General features: G+C 38.5%; 3 protein-coding genes across 5 annotated transcripts; 2 read left to right on the top strand and 1 right to left on the bottom strand.

Annotated features, from left to right (window-relative positions):
- Nucleotides 1-2857: 2857 nt before the first annotated feature.
- Nucleotides 2858-7048, top strand: fgf8b (fibroblast growth factor 8b). Its single transcript, XM_026170102.2, has 5 exons — nucleotides 2858-3526; nucleotides 3622-3658; nucleotides 4213-4393; nucleotides 5846-5952; nucleotides 6191-7048. Exons 1-5 carry the CDS (start codon nucleotides 3468-3470, stop codon nucleotides 6485-6487), a joined length of 681 nt encoding a protein of 226 aa, XP_026025887.1. The 5' UTR covers nucleotides 2858-3467; the 3' UTR covers nucleotides 6488-7048.
- Nucleotides 7049-8202: 1154 nt separating this feature from the next.
- dpcd (deleted in primary ciliary dyskinesia homolog (mouse)) lies at nucleotides 8203-12517 on the bottom strand. Of its 2 annotated transcripts, none has more exons than XM_026170103.2 (6): nucleotides 12364-12516; nucleotides 10314-10394; nucleotides 10086-10210; nucleotides 9876-10009; nucleotides 9622-9724; nucleotides 8203-9155 (listed from the first exon to the last, which is right to left on the bottom strand). In XM_026170103.2, the coding sequence occupies exons 1-6, from the start codon at nucleotides 12425-12427 to the stop codon at nucleotides 9051-9053; spliced, it is 612 nt and encodes a 203-aa protein (XP_026025888.2). In that variant the 5' UTR covers nucleotides 12428-12516; the 3' UTR covers nucleotides 8203-9050. The 2 variants fall into 2 exon arrangements, with proteins under 2 accessions (XP_026025888.2, XP_080158476.1); XM_080302350.1 differs by having other exon boundaries at nucleotides 8249-9155; nucleotides 9876-10033; nucleotides 12364-12517.
- Nucleotides 12518-12601: 84 nt separating this feature from the next.
- Nucleotides 12602-18882, top strand: poll (polymerase (DNA directed), lambda). Of its 2 annotated transcripts, none has more exons than XM_026170094.2 (9): nucleotides 12602-12716; nucleotides 13876-14019; nucleotides 14211-14508; nucleotides 14702-14810; nucleotides 14966-15304; nucleotides 15455-15628; nucleotides 16956-17084; nucleotides 17739-17907; nucleotides 18010-18882. In XM_026170094.2, the coding sequence occupies exons 2-9, from the start codon at nucleotides 13905-13907 to the stop codon at nucleotides 18369-18371; spliced, it is 1695 nt and encodes a 564-aa protein (XP_026025879.2). In that variant the 5' UTR covers nucleotides 12602-12716; nucleotides 13876-13904; the 3' UTR covers nucleotides 18372-18882. The 2 variants fall into 2 exon arrangements, with proteins under 2 accessions (XP_026025879.2, XP_026025880.2); XM_026170095.2 differs by lacking the exon at nucleotides 12602-12716 and adding an exon at nucleotides 13377-13491.
- The last annotated feature ends 127 nt before the right edge of the window (nucleotides 18883-19009 follow it).

Below are 19009 nucleotides of genomic sequence, written 5' to 3'. Positions count from 1 at the left end.
TTGCTGCTAGGTAGAAATCTTAAAAGCACCCCAGAAACCCCCCTAAAGGCACATCTAAAGCTTTTTGAAACATCACGTCTTGTTTGTTTAATCTGTGCAAAAACTGAAGTGTAAAGACCCTTTTTCTCAGCTAACAAGAGGTTACGTTTTTCTTGGCGGGAGCAGAACACAGCAAACTTGCCAGACCACTAGTGGAAACCTATATTTACATACATACAGGGAGTTGTGTCAGTCATCTCATGTAATTTTAAATATTCAAGTAACATATCCCAGGTAACATTTATTAAGCCAGTGCCATTATATCAGCCACTTTTCCCCCAACAAGTTTTAAACCTAATTTCTACTTTTTTACAGAAGTTTTTTCAGGGCAGTTCACTCACAAAGCACTTATAAAATCACAAACTAAAAAAGCCAAGTTAAAAACTCATCCTAAATGTTTTTTCTTTAATTTATCATTCATATTCACAGTTATTACAATGATAATGTGTCGAGGCTGTCAAAATTAATTAAACATGCACAACTTTCCTCACAAAAAAAGCACTGACCTTCTCTTGTTGGTTTCGGCTCAAATAAGTTGACTATAAGTTAACAAAGACAGAAGCTAAAATTTTGGGAGACAATCAGCATGAGCTATAACCCCAAGACATTCAAAAAAGTAAATAATAAACTATACTTTTGTGTCATCCCCTAAACCTAAAATAGAAACTTTGACTGTGAGTGATGTACAGTGGCTTTAAAATAAAAAGAAACCCTCGATATGGGACTCAAGGTTTCCTTTGCCTCTTAATCAAATTTTCTTTAAATGACTCGTGGGTGAACTAATCTGGGGTCACACAGTCACGTGCACTATACTGATAAGTCATTGTGTGGTCTACAAAAAAAACACTTGCTTTAATTGTCATGCATGTGGATTTCATATTAGGATGTGCAATCGCTGCTTCATATGGGGTCAAAATATGAAAGAACAAAGTGCAGAATTGGTCCAGGTGGCAAAATCACTTGTTGCAGTGTCCCGCTGGAACTAATAAGGCAGTCCATTTTCACCCTCTAAATCCCCTGCATTGGCTAAAATGACTGATTTACAACTAAGACGTTGACCAAACTCACATAATTATGTATGTATTATATTTTACTCTTGTACAGCTGTTCTGTGTGAAGGGTGCAATAGTTTCCCATCCTGTTCGCACAAAGAACATGGGCCTGCTTGTATTAAGTCTCACAGGTAAGAGTCAAAGCCAGAACTCTGCTTTGGCTCATTAGGACGATAATCAGATTTGAGGCCTGAAGTCTGTAAAACTATACTGTTAACAATATTATTCTGATTTAAAGTGTAGTTATCAAGGCTGATTTGCCGGAGTTACCTAAATTTACTTTCACTTGCAGCATTGTGAGGGCTAAGATATACAGTAGAGATTTAGAAGGCAGTTTATGATTGTGTGTTTAGTCGGTCATTTCTCTATTTATGATTAATGCTTTATCTGCACACACAAGAGCAATAAAAAGTCAAGAAGAGGGGTTTGAAGTAACATTTGTTTCACATTTCTCTGTATTTCTCCTCACGTCTACAAATGACATTGGGCTGACTTTTTTAAGTCTGCTTAAAAATATTAATTATACTGTACACTGAAACCTTTTTTCACTGTATTTGTTTCTCCTTTATTCTCTAATGTGTTAGCTAAAAATAGGGGGTCAACTTCCTAATGTGCTTGTGATGTAAAAAAGCTGGCGACAAAGTCTCCAGAAATTATTCAACTCAAAAATATACCAAAGTTCATCTGAAGCAAACATGAAGCTTTATCAGTCCAAGTGACAAAGAAATGATATAACATTTTTTATATAAAATCCTCCTGAAATTTTGAAGGCAGGCAAAAGTTACATGACAGCAAGAATGACATATAAAAATATATCTGATTTTTTTTTTAATTAAATGAGTCCTAATTTTATTTTATATGTTAGATTGCAAGGGGTCATTCGTTCAGTTGTAGATTTTATACTTGAAAAGCTGCGTTTGAAGTTTCCCATTTTACCCATGAGACAATTATGCAACAGTGATCTTCCCTTGAAGAAAACGCTGCTGCTTTGCTGTCACAAAGAATAATTACAATATAAGTGCATGATGTAGTGTATGAAACTATCCTCTGCAAGTAGCACACATGGGCCAGGACACACTTCTCAAAATCAAACCATGATTGTGAAAAGTTGTGGAAGAGTGATTTTGAGTGAGAGAGCATTTGTATCCATGGCAAAGGCTTTAGATGTTATGTGAAAACCATTCTGTGTCATGCGTTCACATGGAATACATATTACTTACATATGTAGGATGAAAAAGTACATCGAGGTGTGTCCTGAGGGACCACCAAACAACCTCTAACCTGCAGTCAGGGAATAGGTTAATGTAACTGTAGCTTTTCTTAAGTACATGCCAAGGATTTTTTTTTTCAAGGGGACATTTCTGCTTTTAGAAAACAAAGTGCACTGACTGCAAGATCAAAACATGTGCGTGAATAAGATTAATGTGTAAGACTGTGATTAAACGCTTGGTTTAAAAGATTTTGAAGGGCCTGTTTTTATTAGATTTCTGTAAATCAGGTCTACCAATTTACCCGCAAATAAGCCGATTTTTTCGTGACAGGATCTAGTTTATATTTCATCTCATAAGGTGTTTAATTATAAAGTCAACTCATTGATGAATGCGGTGTTTATGGATTTGCAACCAAATAGTTGCAGGCTAAGTAACTTAACAAGTATTCGGTTTCAACTTGGCTCCAGGCTGAACGCTCCGCCTGCTCTCACCGAGGATATTGACTTTCCCGCAAGTTAAAGTATTTAAATGTAGAGGGAGACAGATGCTGTATGCGGACTGGAGGCAACCACAAGAAATACACGTGTGGGAGGAAGGTTGAAGCAGGAGCTTTACTATCTGCGCATCTTATAGAAAGACAGTTGTGGTGACATTGCTTGAAAACTTTAAGCAAACTGAGCGGCGCTAGTATTCGTGATATTCATTCACTAGTTTTCCTTCATATCGAATCACCTTTCTTTTTAGGAAACCCACGGTAGGCTACGCATCTTATCGCTGGTGCGTAAAGATCTGTGCGTAAAACTAAAACTCTTCACTGCGGTGGCAAAGCAAGTCAAGTGGGATTCATTCTACTTTAAATCTTCATTGTTGAACAACTGAGTGTCACAAAGAGGATTTAATGGAGGTGGTTTGGTGAAAGCGACGCTTTCTCGGGACTTTAAAGTTTGGATTAACGCTTTTAAATCGTCCATTTTTTCCCCCTATCCTATAAGTAGAATGGAGCGTAGATGCCGTACCTGTATGGGACCCTGACAGTTTTGGATCTCTTAATTGCCACGGGTATCACTTTCTATGCGTAACAAGAGGGGGATAAAACTGAGCTGAAATCCCCTTCAGGAGCAACTTTATTTCCGAGAGCTTCCAGCAGCGAATCAGTGGAGTATTCATGAAGCAATATTTGAACTATTACAAGATGAGGCTGAGAACTTCGAGGTTAGGTTATCTGTAAGTAAAACATCTTTTTTCATGTAGCTCTCTGTGTAAATCATACATTCTGAGCAACAAGTTAAAGCTTTTAATTGATTTTGTCTTTGCCGCAGGTTACTTCAGTTCACGGCGCTTTGCTTTTACGCACAGGTAACGCACACTTTCACTTCAATAAAAAAAGACACTAACGCTGCATAAAGTTCTATAGGCTAATTAATTTGAACAAAACTTAACAGGTACCAAAGGCGCAGTGCTTAGCAGCTTATAGCCCACTCCCTCCACCTCTCCAATAGGCTGCAATAACAATGAAAACATTTTATTATGAGTGCTATGGCAATTGGCAACAATTCAAACATCTTGAAAAGCGGTAAGCTCCAGCCTAAAAGGTAATTGTTAAAACACATGTGGACGGCGAACGGCTGAAATGAGGGGAAAAGAGAAAGTCATGAAGGGGTGAAAGATCAACGGTGGTAAAAAAAAAAAACAACCTACAGAGTGAAATGTCATCCACGAGGTTTCTTGAAAGCATCTCCGAAAAGACTCATAATAACCCAATTTTATTTTGGGTTTATTTAAAAATGACTAATGCTATGATGAACTGTTGGCAGGGGCCTTGGCTCAGTGACTTGACGGGCTTTTTATTTCCAGACAGGTGAAATAAATATTTTGCCTTGACGTGTTCGGGGTGTTTTTTTTCTCGACAGAACACCGTGCAGTCCCCTCCGAATTTCAAGCACCACGTTACCGAGCAGAGCCGGCTATCGGACCGGATGAGCCGCAGGCTGACCCGAACCTACCAGCTGTACAGTCGCACCAGCGGGAAACACGTCCAGGTCCTGGCCAACAAGAGGGTGAACGCCAACGGAGAAGACGGAGCGGCACACGGTTAGATACAAGTGATCGCTAAATAAGACCAGCAGGGAGGACTAAATCTTATAGTTAAAAAAACAAAAATATATTTATATATTTTGGGGATTTATTTTTAAATAGTTGCTGAATAGTCTCACTTAACCATTAACCTTTCCAAATTTACGCATGCGATAATGTATTTAGGCTCACTGTAGTTTATGCAATAAATAGGTAGTTAAACGATGCACATATGTTAATCCGTTCAGGGGAATCACTTTTTATTGTCTCTAAAATGATCGAGCGACTTTACTTCTTCAAGCCCGTGTATTATGGCCAGATCAGTCAAACCCCATGACAGTTAAAGGCCATCGTTTCTTACATTTCAGTGCCTTTAAACCTCAGGAAAACAGTAAAATACGAAACATGTTCACCTTACAAACACCGGAATTGTTTAAGTTCAATGGCGCGCAGGACGGTGTTGAAAAGCAGCATAAATTATGTCATTTTTGGCCGCCTGTGGAAAACCGTTTGAGCCAGTAGAAACAGAAGCCACAGTTGCAAACATTGTTAGTGGCATCAGTGTTGCCATCTTTTATGTCTTGTGCAGATGAATTCTTTCTTAGTGTGTTGGTGTTGCAGAAAGTCTGTGACACCTGTTATGATGGACTTCAGCAGGGACATTTTTCTTAACATTTAACTGGAGGAAAAAAGATCTTAAACTTAAAAGGAAACATAATTTCTGTCACCAAAATTTTGGTGCGTCTAGGCATCTTTCCACCACAACCGCCACCATCCATCCACCTCTCAATGCATGATGCCTGCTACTTGGAGGCTGGTTTTATGAGGAATTTTCATTGCTTTACACTCAATGTATGACTCAGTTTACAAGGAGCGGTGAAGTCAGCATCTTCACTTTATACCTTTTCCTCTCCAGTCCTCTCCTGTGTGCACTTTTGTCTTTTAAATTTCTTTTGCCTAGACTCACATTCACAGAGAGAGCAAGAGTCAGCCATGCATACACTCTCCACACATCCTAAGTGGGTGTCACTGTTGTAACTGGCCCAAATCTGACCGTTGCTCTGTGCTCGGTGGTTGTGTCTCTGACCGCAGTATTCACTCTCTCCTTTATCCCCAGTCTGTGCTGCATCACAGCACAGCATTTACAGACATTCGAAAACAATCACGCCGTACAAAATCACTATCATTTGATGCTATTTTGGAAGGTTAGCATGCTTTGTTAAAGGTGGCTGCTGGATTACAAAAAAGGGCTTAGAGAGAATTTATGTCATCTTTAGTAGACTGGTCATGATTTTTTTTTTTTAGAAGACTTTGATTTTCTTTAATGCTGATGATAAATTTTCATATTCTTTCTGCCATGCATTAAAAAAACCCAGAAAAAAGAAATGCAGAGGTCGTTTGTCTGCATGCTTGCACCGTGACCAGACTGTATCATCTCATTATACGCATTTGCTTTCTTTGTCTATGCAGCTAAACTGGAAGTGGAGACGGATTCTTTTGGAAGTCGCATTCGTATTAAAGGGGTGAAGACAGGATATTACATATGTATGAACAAGAAGGGGAAGTTGATCGGCAAGGTAATCTGGAAATAATAGTTCTGTGGCTGCATAAGACGACAGCGACATTGTGAAGTGTTCCTTGGAAATGTATTTTGCAGATTTCAAGCTTATGGCAATACATTGTTGAGACTCATTCAAAGCCGGAACAAATTCGGTTTTGAGAGATATTTCATTGTCTGGAAATAAAGATGGTGTTTCTGATTCCTGGAGATTGTCCAAATGTGTCTCAGCTTCTCGTGTCTTTTTCTTTCCTCAGCGGAAAGGGCGAGGCAAGGACTGCATCTTCACCGAGATTGTTCTGGAAAACAACTACACTGCACTCCAGAACGCCAAGTACGAGGGCTGGTACATGGCTTTTACACGCAAGGGCCGCCCCAGGAAGGCCTCCAAGACCAAGCAACACCAGAGGGAGGCCCACTTCATGAAGCGTCTACCCAGGGGGCACTTGCTGAGTGAGAAGAGACCGTTTGATGTTCTTCCTCTCCCTGTCCCCGCGCACCCTTTCAACAAGCGGACTAAACATTCCCACCACCAGCGCTCAGGGGGACGCTGAGGACTGAAACCACTGAGGGAGAACCGTGGATGAACCAGCACAGAAGAACCACTACAAGAGAAAACCATGTGCTTCATGCAAACTAACTTTTCCTGTCAAGTGCCAATACACTTTTTGCCTCATTTTTGGATTCGATATATAATTTTTTGTTGTTTTTTGTACTGGCTTGTATGTAAACATTGACTATCTAATCTGTTAGATTTTTTTCCAATTCAGACAAACTGTAGAATGCTTATTTTCTTATTAAATCAGGAGGCATTTAAAGTACAGGAGAGCTCAACAATAATTTCACGAATGAAAACCCTTTGTTAGAAGTTAGTCAGCTCAGCAACAAAGAATGTTTAAATGAGTATAATGAAGCTAGACACGGCAGCTATCTGTGGTTACAGCATCTGACTTTCAGCTGACATGCTATCTTGCCTTTATGAGGCCATTTTGGAGACTATGTAACCTGTTTTTTTTCTACATATATAAATATATTTTTACTGTAAAAATGTAAATTACATCAAATGATGGAAATATTTATTGTAGAGTGTATATTAAAACCACTAAAGAACGACATCACAGGCTGCTCTGGTTTTCTCTTGTGTGTTTATATTGGGATGGAAAGCTAGCGTGCGATGCTGGTATCCCCCCAAAACTGCAGTTCTCTCCACCTTCTTCTTCAAGCTGGAGACCCAGATAACTGAGAGGCAATATCTGTGACAGGCTACTGAATTCAATGTGCTCAGCAAGTGAGACTTGGGCCTGAATGGCCCAAGCTATGCATTAAAAGCGATGAGGTCAGCCCACCATTTTGGCCCAAACAAAGGTTACCACCATGTAGTTGCATTTCTCACGATCGCACACCGTAACCCTCTGATCAAATGGGCCCTTTGTGAAACCTCATATAAAAGGGCATGTTATACAATAGTGGGTTCGAATAATAACACGAGGAGGGGTCAGTTATCAAAAAGGAAGCCAGTCACACAGGGAGGGGTAAGGGGTTTTGAGGGGGGGGAGGTGGCGAGGCAGCGAAGAGGGAGTTGAGGGGTTGCAGAAAAAGCACCAGGGCTTGTGTGGCAAACTGTGGCATCAACTGAAAGAGGGGGAATGGCTGGGAATAGGCATTCGGCAATGAAAGGGAGGCAGGAAAGAAACCCTCTTCCCAGAAGCAGCTGAGCATGACCATCAGAGGCCAAATGACAGGGGAGGAAGAAGACCCTGAACAGAGCTCCCACAATGTTGGAGCTGGATGTCCAATTTGTTAGCTGTTTTGACAGTAGATGAAACTCTGAGAACAGTTAATTATTAAAGAAAATTAAGACTTCTAAATGAACGCTACTCAGCAGCAGAAACCTTCATTATGTTTAAGATAATCAGAATCAACATTTGGCACCAAGACCGAACTATCAAACGCTACGTACGAATTTATTTTTGTCATTTTGACAGTCAGGCCCCTCACAAGAATTTACAAAGCGACAGGGCCAGCTGGTTTTGAAATGTTTTCTTATATTCTTGTTCTTTCCATCTGGATGAAGACAAAGCACAATAGTGAGGGAGAGAGACCTGTGGTTTTGTCTCTGCTTTCTGCACTTGCTCTCTGGGTTTGGACAAGTGGTAAAAAATGCAAGGAATCACAGGGTTCAAACAATCTATATTTAAATGCCATTGTCTCCTTTAAACACACTACTTCTTTTGTTGTCCACTGTCTAAGTATTCCTCACCAGCCAACAATTTTTCAATTTTTCTTTAATTGAACTCGGATTAAAGAAAAAAAAATAGAGAAATACCCAACTTTAATAAACCTCATTCAGCGTACAGTATACACAAACATTTCAGTTTCTCAAAGATATAAAATCTCAGCTTCACATTCCTTCACGTTAAACAAACAAACAAACAAACACAAATTTCATAGAAATTTGAAATAAAGCTCTGCAAAAACAGTTGCATCTAATTCTTACTTATGTCTACGGCACTTTGGACATAGACCACTAAGTCAGAATCGCCTTCTCTTGTAAAGGGAAATGGTAACGCAAGTTTCAGTAATGGCTTTCAGGGTGGCCCACTACATACAAGGAACATGAGGGTATTCATTTAACACAAATGGGATGTCCTCGTAACTGTGACCTCGGAACGAACAGGGATGAAGCCTTGTGTGTTTTGAGTGTTTTACAAGGACATCAATGGAAGGAGGCCGGTAGGTTATGTGACCCCCCCAACAAAACTTCTCCACAGTAGGTTTGGTAAAAAGAAGCAAAAACAGATTCTGACATTATTTTTTGTCAGCCAAAGAATTTGGGTTAAAAATTAAACCACAAAGTTTTTAAATCTACTAATAATATATTTTACTAAATATCACTGTATCAAACATAAATGGCTGGACACATTTCCAGACATATAATTCCACCAAATTAATTAAGACAATTAGACATTAAGCTAAGGGACAAGGCACAGTGAATCTTAATGAAGGGATTAAGTACAGAAGAAATAAATGAGAGCTCATACGTGACTGGAAAATGATGCTGCGAGGTTCTGCTCTAAATGCAACCCAGAATTATTCCCTGGCTCCCACAGGCAGAATTCATTGGGTTTTGCAGTCGACGTCCCCGTCAGCACTCCCCTTCAGCTTTTTCAGCTCCTTCAGTAGCTCTTGTTCAAGGGTTAAGATCTCTTTGGGTTTCTCGTACTGGACAACAGAGAAAAAATAATAATAACAGATTTTATTTATGCATATTATTGAGTGTCTTCATAAAAAAGTCTGAAAAAATTAACACACAAAGTGATTGAAGCAATTATTGTGAGCACGAAAAATAAACGTGGGAAATAAAAAAAAGAAAAGAAACAATTCTTCACTCTCATGATTGGCATATAGTGCTTAAACAATAAAGTGAAACTGTTCTTATGTCTCTTTGCAAAAGAGAGAGATACATTTTCTTTGAATGTGTGGACAAAAACATATTTTGTACATATATATTCTTTTAATAACAGTGCAGGTATACTCGTTAAATAGATTCTCTTCGGGCTGGAGCAATTTTAACTTTATCATAAACTGATGATAAAATTGCATAAAATACACACACACACACACACACACATATACATACATACATACATATATATATATCAATCAATTGCTGGTATGCAAAACTTACGCTAACAATTAAAGTGTTGTTGGCATGAGTGAAACTTAGCGCGGAGTTGTCTAATGGTAGCTGACTGCGGTCGAGATCAGGAATACTGAACTTCTTGTAATACCTGGGAAGACATGGGAAGGATGTCACAAAGCTGAACTGTCGGGACAAACGTATTGTAAACAGTGCCATCTATAGGGAGAATGCAGGGACTTCAATGCAACCAGTGAACAAAACAGAAATAGGTGCACAGATGTGTTCTCATGCATATTTACTTTTTGTTTGAGGTTTTGATGATGATGCATCTCTCAGAGTGATCCACTGAAACACTGAAGACATCTTTGGGGTAGGAAAGGTTGCGGATCCTCCACTGAAAGCTGGTCTTTGTGTCTTTACGCATGAATATGGGCTGCGCAAACAAAATGAAGACGAACTTCACAAATGTAAGTCAAAAGTAGAGATCTAATTAAAACGTTAACACCTACATTTGAGCTGTTCTCTTTGATCATATCAGACTCCAAAGATGCAACAGGACCTGCAAGGGGCTCCCCAACCTCCACCAGCCACAAGCCCTGAACTCCAAGCGTGCTTTTATGGCGCCATTTTCTCACTGAAATGTATCAAATGCTTTATGAGACACAAACTGATCCAATGCATGAAACTGTAGAAATTAACACCATTCAGCTGTGTATAACTCAAAACATGTGGCTTACCGAGGAGCTCATCTGTTTTTAAGTCATATTCTTCTGCCATTTCTTTTCCATCTGTGAAGAGATAGTGGATCTTCCTTTTTCCTGCACAAAAAAGAAGTCAAATTTGAGCCATATAAGCAGATATGCATCAATTGCAAAACTCTAGGCAAATACCAATGCTGCAAAACAGTTGTCCCAATAGCTGATTCAGATCTTTGTTTTTCAGTCAGTTTATTTTGTTGTTTATTCTTTATTATTTATCTCCAACTATTGTACCAGGAACACCAATATATTAAATCTAAATAAATAATTGACCTGTTTTTAAAAAAAAAATCAGCTCTTCATCACACTGATTTGTGATACTGATTTTTAGTCAAAAGAACCAATATCAACAGATACCGACATTCAGCCAACATACAGGCGAATTCCTAAGTATTAGTAAACAAATTACTCTCTACTCACTACAACAACAGAAATCATGCCAAACCCAACTAAATTAAGTCCTTACCCAGCTCTAATTTTGATCATTGTCATGATATATGTAAAATATACTCTCACTGGCCACTCCATAGGTACACCTGCCTTTCAATGTCAATATCCAATCAGTTAATCACATGGCAGCAGCTCGGTGTATTTAAGCATGTAGACATGGTCAAGATGAGTTGCTGAAGTTCAAACCTAGCTTCGCAATGAGGAAGAAAGGTGATTTAAGTGACTTCAAAAGTTGCACGGTTATCTGTGCCAGACAGGCTGATCTGAGCATTTTCACAAACTGCTGATCTACTGGGATTTTCTCACACATACATTTCTAGGGTTTAGAGAGAATCCAGAGAAAATATCCAGTGAGCAGCAGTTCTCAGCATTAAAATGGCTTGTTGATGTTCGAGGTTAGAAGAGAATAGCCAAGCAGGTCACAGTAACTCAAATGACCACTTGTTACGACCAACATATTCAGAAGAACATCTCTGAACACAGCATGTTGAAACTTGCAGAAGACCATGGTGCATGTCATTCTTGTAAGAACAAGACACTGAGGTTATAATCCATACAGACTCAGAAAAATTGGACAAGAGAGCATTGAGGTTCAGATTAGGGCAGTGTAATTCGGATAACAGAAACAGAATGTGGGTTCAAACGCATGAAAGCATAGAAGCATCATGCCCTGTATCAACGGTTTGTGCTGCAGGTGGTGGGGTAATGTTGTAGGGGATATTTTCCTTGTATACTTTGGGCCCTTTGGTACCAACTGAGCATCATTTAAAAGCAGACTGTTGTTGCTGACCGTGTCCATCTCTTTGTAACAATGCTGCATCCTCTGATGTCTGTTTCCAGCAGGATAACACATCATGTCATAAACCTCAGGTAATCTCATATTGGTTTCTTGAACGTGATAATGAGTTCACTGTACTAAAATGGCTTTTACAGTGACCAGATCTCAGTCCAATAGACCACCTAAGGGATGTGATAGAACTTCATGGATGTGCAGTCAGCAAAACTGCACAACTGTGCGATGCTCTCATGTAAATATGGACCTAGATCTTTAAGAACTGCTTTTAGCACTTTATGTAATCTGTGGCATGAAGAATTGAGGCAGTTCTGCCAGTAAGGGGGTAAGGGGAAGTATCCGGTGTGTGTATATTTTCCTTACAAATTTAGGATCAAACCGTAATTTACAAATAAGAACAACAGGCTTAAATAGTCAAGCAGGTGAACTCACTTAAGAAAGAGAAGTAACAATGTGCGCAGTGCAAATGCCTGACTAGCTTGCCGTTGACATCTAGAGAAAAGCACGTATTTACTTTGGACATATTATCGTAATTTTTTACAATTTGGAGCCTAGCTGTTTTAATAAAAAGACACCCATTTCTTGTAATTTTAAAGCAAAAACAACCTCAATGGAGTTCAATACCACCTGTACCACCTCTTGTTACCTACTTATATTACATGTTAGCGGTACCGCTGTGTGCGAAGTTGAGATGACTGAGTTAAAATGCTTAAAATGAAAGTAATTCTGGGGGAACGAGAAAAACAGGTCTCTGTATTAAAAACACATTTTACTTCTTGCACTTACCATCATGTATTAAAGCCGTTTTCTTTGACGATTTTAGGATATCACTCCAGCTCTGCACAGCCATGTTTCAAACAAATGTTTCTATAGAGCCACTTCCGGATTCAACCCGTAACCAAAGCAACCGCGATAAGTACATTAAGCAAATTACAAAAGTATTTATATAATAGGTAAAAAATTATCAATGAATTTACTGGAATCAATTATTTTTTTCAATCAAAACATAATATGTCACTTCGGGGATTATGATACATTTTAACAAAATTTAAATACTCGATGAACCGGAAGTAAAACGTTTAAATTGAACGTTGTCCGTCTTTTGACGTTCCTGTATGTATGGTTCCATGCGATCAGGGGTAAGATCCAAAACATTGGAGTTTCAAGCGTTTAAAACAACTTTAAACATGCACTTATGCAGGGAAACTTTAGATTTTTTTTTTAATTTAGTTTATATATATTGAGATAATACTACAATTGTAATAATCTAAATACTGATTTCTTGGCTATTGCTAACGTCAGCTTCAGCTAAAGATAGTGTACGATTTGCAGACTATCTGTCAAGAGTATCCATTGTACAGAGAGTAGTTTTAAAGCAGTAACTGTAAGAAAAATTTATTTTCGTAGTAGGGGTTAAGAAAATTGACACACCAGTCAAATAGCAGTAGTGTAACGCGACAAAGTAATGGGGGACAGATGTCTTCTCACTGGAGTATTATATGCTACTTTGCATTTCAGAGTGAAGCATTGTACTGTACAAAATCTATGTGAGATTATAATGCTATTAAACTGCTACATAGCTGAAAGTTCATCCTACCAAACCCTTGAGCTTAACCCTTTAAATGTGTCTCACACACCAATGCATCATTAAGATCTCTTTAACAAAAAGTTCTGACCAGAATAAGATTTAAAATTTCTGCATCCTGTTATATGAAGCAATATTTGTTTTCTTTCAGACACATGAAAATCTGAATAGATTTCCCTAACATTTTTGTGTATTTATGTGCAGTATACACTCTGCCTGACTCTAAAGGGTTGTTGTTTGTGGGATTCCAAACAAGTGTGCTGTCAACGAGGAAGTTGCAGTGTCCTCTGGAGAACAAACGACACACTATCATCACTCATGAGTGAAGGGTGCTTTTAAAGTGTCTTCTTCTGAAATGATCGTTTATTGGCTTTTATAAATGCCAGTACTGATAACTCAGACAGCAGGCTTTGTGAAATGTGTACCATCAAACTAATTGCTCTAAAATTGCTGTTAAATTCAAAATATTAGAAAATTACTTAAATGTCTCTCATAATTGCAACATTTTTAGATGGGTTATACATTCCACTAAAGGACATGTTAAGGGAACAATAAATTACTTGACATTTCCACACACTAAATTAAGTCCATTTTCTCATGTCAGCAAACTGGACTGAATCACTGTTAAAATTATTTTACTTTACTTTTTTTCCAAATATGTGTTTGTTTCCCAGCTTTAGACTGCAGTGTTATAATTCTCTCTTACGTCACAGGCCACTTGCTCCTCCTATCACCAGAAAAGATGGAGCCTCGTCATGGTATCATGAAAGCTTTTTCTAAAGTCAAAAGGGCAAAAGTGCTACAGGGGAAGGATGCACCCCCACTGAAGAAGACAGCAGATGACTGTGATGTCACAGGTGGTTACAGTGTTTGCACGCATGCGTCCACATTACAGAAAGAGTGATTTTTTTTTTTGATTTTTTTTTTAAATGGAGCACAACATAGAAAAAATATAAATAAGGCTGCATTACATTAAGAGAGAAATGAATACTGTGCCAGAATGCAAAATATTTGTTTACTGGGATTGTTTTAACATTTTCTGCTTCAGGAAACACTTTTAATGGAGTGACGGTGTACCTTCTGCCTGCTGGAATAGGAAATGCCAGATGCCAGATTTTCCAAAGACAAATTCAGCAGAATGGGGGACAAACAGAGAGTTCACTGTGTCCCGGTGTCACTCATGTTGTTGTGGACGACAATGTGGACAGCGAAAGGGCTCTGCGCCTGCTGAAAGTAAATTGTATGCCCTCTGGAGTCCAACTGGTAAAATGTACCTGGCTGAGCTTGTGCATTAGTGAGAAACAGCTGCTAGATATAGCCAGCTACAGCCTTCTTTCACCCAAGAGGTTTGTGATCTAAAAATGCTTTCTTTGAAAGTTAAAGGTAAAATTGTACTCCTGCTGCATGAATATCCCAAGATATTCTCACAAACATTAGAAAATGTGTATCAGCTTATTTGTACTTTACATTTACCTCGTTGACAGTAATATATGTTTTAAGCTTTGTATTGTAATGACATTTTATGTTCTATCCACTTAGTGACTCTGAAACAAAGCACGAAGAAATTAAAAAAGAGTCACTAAATATCAAACTTGATGCAGAAACTCTGATCGAGCCAGTGACTGATCAAGAGGAGAACACAGAAATGGTAAACTTCCAGATCATGTTGAAAACATTGTTTTGCAGCTTCTTGGTGCATTTCAGTCTTTCAGTTAGTAATCATTTGGAGCAGTCAGGGGAAAAAGTTTAGACCCCAAACGCAAGAAACAGAAACAGTTATTTTACATTACATCCTGCCCTCAGACAGTCCCAGACAGCAAAGAGGAAGTGCGGGGAGAAGAAGACGGCGTCTCTCAGAGTGATCTGGAAGCTCTCATCACTGGCCAGCACCCCAAAGAGGAGACTCCTGGCCCCAGCCTCTCCCTTGGTCCAGATACTGCTGCTCAGAAGCCAGTATCGGGGAAGTGGGTCTGTGCCCAGTCCTCTCAGTCCAAAAGTAATAACTTCAACAAGCACATCACAGACAAACTTGAATTGCTGGCCAAGGCCTACACGCATCAGGGGGACAAGTGGAGGGCGCTGGGCTACTCCAAGGCTGTCAACGCACTGAAAAGCTACCATAAACCCGTTACATCATATCAGGTAGCCTTACCCAGATACTTTAAATGCAATGTTTAGATTGCTGATTACCTGCATATGTCATTGTGTACTGTAAGTTTTATCTTCTGTGATAATACAAGGACTGTCTAGCTTTTTTTTTTTTTTAATTACATTTTTTCCCATTGGTCTCAGGAAGCTTGTCAGATCCCAGGAATAGGAAAACGCATGGCTGACAAAATTGAAGAGATTATGGAGAGCGGTCATTTGCGGAAGCTTGATCACATCGGTGAGGCTGTGCCAGTGCTGGAGCTTTTCATGAACATCTGGGGTGCTGGAACTAAAACTGCACAACTGTGGTACCAACAGGTGAAAACTCACATATTAGTATAGGAGATTGAAGTACAAAGATTGTACCCCGCACAAAAAGTTGTTAGTGAATTATGTTGTCTGTGTCTTTTCTGTCTTACAATATGTTTTACAACACAGTGATATGATATTGACTTCTATTTCATGAAATATAAGGTAACAGAAAGGCGTTTAAGATTGAAATTTTGGGCTATAGCCTGAAAAATGAAACAACCTGACTGATATGGTGGTAAAATTTCTGCCGCACTGGTATTGCTGCACATATTGACTGATTGCAGTGCAGAACTACAGAAGATTTAAGATAATGTAAAAACAGTGTTGCCATTAGACAGTTTGTCTACAAAGAGCTTTGGAATTTATTTTTCAACAACACAGTCATTGCATTTTCTCATAAATCTGTTAATAAAATAACAAATTCTGGTGAAAATGTGAGCTACAATATGTATTGTTATACCATTATTGGGTTTTCTAAACTGTAAAATTACTCACTTATGAGATGTCAGTTTTACTACGCCAAAGCTCTTTTAAAAATTCTCCCTGGCTATACTCTGGACTCTGTATAATTAGCAGCTTCAGTCAAATGAAATCCGTATCATTTTACTCCTCCATACGATATTTATTAAAGGTACAGCTGTGACTAGGAATTCAAGTGGGTTCATCCTAAACTCTGATGTAACAGTACAGTGGGTTGAAATTAGTTACTAAGAAATAAGTCATAGATTCAATTGTAAGCTTATTTTCTTTGTGGACAAGCTGCATGCTGCTGTGGCACCGAGGTTAACCGTTCTTTCTGGATTCAGCCAGCAATCCACAAATATTAAATAAATGAAGTGATATTTAAATAGGAAATAACAGATAGCCTCAAGGACACATCGTATTTAGATCCACTGTCTGATCTAACATGTATTCTGACATTGCCTGTGAGTTTGAAGTTTCTTGTTTATCAAAACAACTGAATGCAACTGTTGTTCACTATCTTGCTTACCGCTAATACGTTTACTAAACTACAGCATTTTGATCTGACTGAGGGGGAAAAAACAGTTGTATCCAGGTGAGACCATGTGATTGTTTATCTGCTTCCATGACTTCAGCTGGAAGGTGTGCCAGGCTTCAAAATAATATCAGATTTAATGACTCATGAATCAATTTTACCGGAACAAGGTTCCAGGAAACACTGAATCTCAAGCCACTTTCATTCTTGGCTGTGAATGTCTTTAATTTTATTCTAGTTTATTCTAATTTTATTAATAATTAGAATTTTAAAAAATCAGTAAGCAAATGCCAACATAACAGTTTTTTTTCTTAAAAATGTCATTTTGCCTTTCAGGGATTTCGTACTTTGGAGGATATCCATACAAAAGCCCACCTGACAAACACTCAGAAAATAGGACTCAAGCACTACAATGACTTTCTAGACCGAATGCCCAGAGAAGAAGCAGGAGCCATAGAAAAAGTGGTAATGCATCTTCATCTGTCACATTAAGAGCATGTATAATTTAGTGATGATGACTGAAATATCTTTATTTCTTTCACCACTCTAATATGTTTAGTCAAGTTTAAACAGAGTTGAGATATCTGAATAAGATTTGCTTCTTTAACCATCAGAAATGTAGAAAGAGGGTCTGAAGAAGGAAAAAGCTTGTGTCAGCTTTCCTTGACTGCTTGATGATGGAAAAACCAGACTGCCTTTTCACGAAGTAGAGCATCCCAAAGGGGAAAAGTAAATCCTTAAACTTGCTGCATCTTAAGTTAGCCAGATACCTGTTCGCTCCAGAGCGTTAAGTACAACGCTAGTTGTTTTCATATTGTATTACTTAGATTTTCTTTTTCCTACAAAGCTGCCAGATAGAGCGTGCATATTAGATAGATGGCTAAAGCATGTGTGCTCCCTTGAGCTTGTCAAAATTATATGCGATGCCTTAGCAAGGCTACCTCCCAGTATTTGGCTGGGAACAGGTAAAAACTTTCTTTTTTTGCCAGTAAACATACAAAAACAAGCAAATGTGAAAAAAACAACACACAAAAATATCAGCATGCCAATAAGAAGTGGAATGTTTTTGCAGGTAACAGCGTTTGTGCTTTATTAACGGTCTTTTCCATGCATGTGCAGGTGAGGGATGCTGCACAAGCCATCGACCCTGGCCTAGTGGCAATAGCATGTGGCTCCTATCGTCGGGGAAAAGCCACATGTGGAGATGTTGATGTACTTATATCTCACCCTGATGGCAAGTCCCACAGGGGCATTTTTACTAAAGTCTTACAGACACTCCGTGACAGTGGTAAGCATCATTTTTGTTGATGGGAAAAACTTAAGCATGTATTTTATTTTATTTTATTTTTTTTAATAAAAATCTCTTTATTTCTGACCTGTTTACTTTAAGGGTTTTTAACTGATGACCTGGTGAGCCACGAGGAGAACGGTGAGCAGAAGAAATACATGGGTGTGTGCCGTTTGCTGGGGCATGACCAACGCCATCGCAGGCTGGATATCATCATAGTGCCCTACAATGAGTTTGCTTGTGCTCTGATGTATTTCACTGGTTCGGCACACTTTAACCGTTCAATGAGAGCCTTGGCAAAGACAAAAAGAATGAGCCTATCAGAGCACTCCCTGAACAAAGATGTGGTACGTCAAGGAAGTGTGAAGGTGCATGGTGGCACTCCACTTCCCACACTGACAGAGAAAGATGTTTTTAGCCTTTTGGGCATACCCTACAGAGATCCCCATGAAAGGGACTGGTGATGATTTGACGATTAGCTTATGGTTTTATAGAAAAATAATTATGATGATAAGGAATAATGATTATTGGACTCAAACAATTTTAAGTATATTTTACAGGTCCTTAGATTATACAAGAGCCCTATTTGACTTGAATGCTAATTCATATTTTGCAAATTAAAGAATGGTGGTAGTCCAACCTTATAAAAAGCTAAAGCTTGTTTGTTGCCTGTGTTTAGTTCCAAAATGTCTGTGGCTACTGCACAAAATTGAATATTCTTGTTTGAACCAGGAATGTTTTTGGTGTGAGGTAGCAGTGGTAACTTAAAAGTGTGAAATTTAAACAACAACGGTGATCTAATACTGGCAGAAGAGGTTTTAGAGGCTTGTAAATTCAGAAAAGAAATGTGGGATAAGTGTCACTAAGTGAGTGAAGTGACCTTCAGTTCATGTCAGGAGGATGTTGAATGTTTTAAGTAATTTTTTTTTTAAATATTACAGATGATAACAGAATGTAATAAAAGATTACATGACTTGTTTGTCTGTCTTTCTTTCTTTAACATATATATTTATTTATTTTAGAACTAAGAAGTCCTGGTTAGAGTATTCACTAGTTAAGTGTTGTAGAGTTTTTGAACTTTGTTACAACGTAGAACCTCTCT

The sequence above is a fragment of the Astatotilapia calliptera genome, chromosome 6, assembly GCF_964374335.1.
Source record: "Astatotilapia calliptera chromosome 6, fAstCal68.1, whole genome shotgun sequence".
Taxonomy (NCBI): domain Eukaryota; kingdom Metazoa; phylum Chordata; class Actinopteri; order Cichliformes; family Cichlidae; genus Astatotilapia; species Astatotilapia calliptera.
This window is presented reverse-complemented; position numbering and strand designations above follow the sequence as displayed.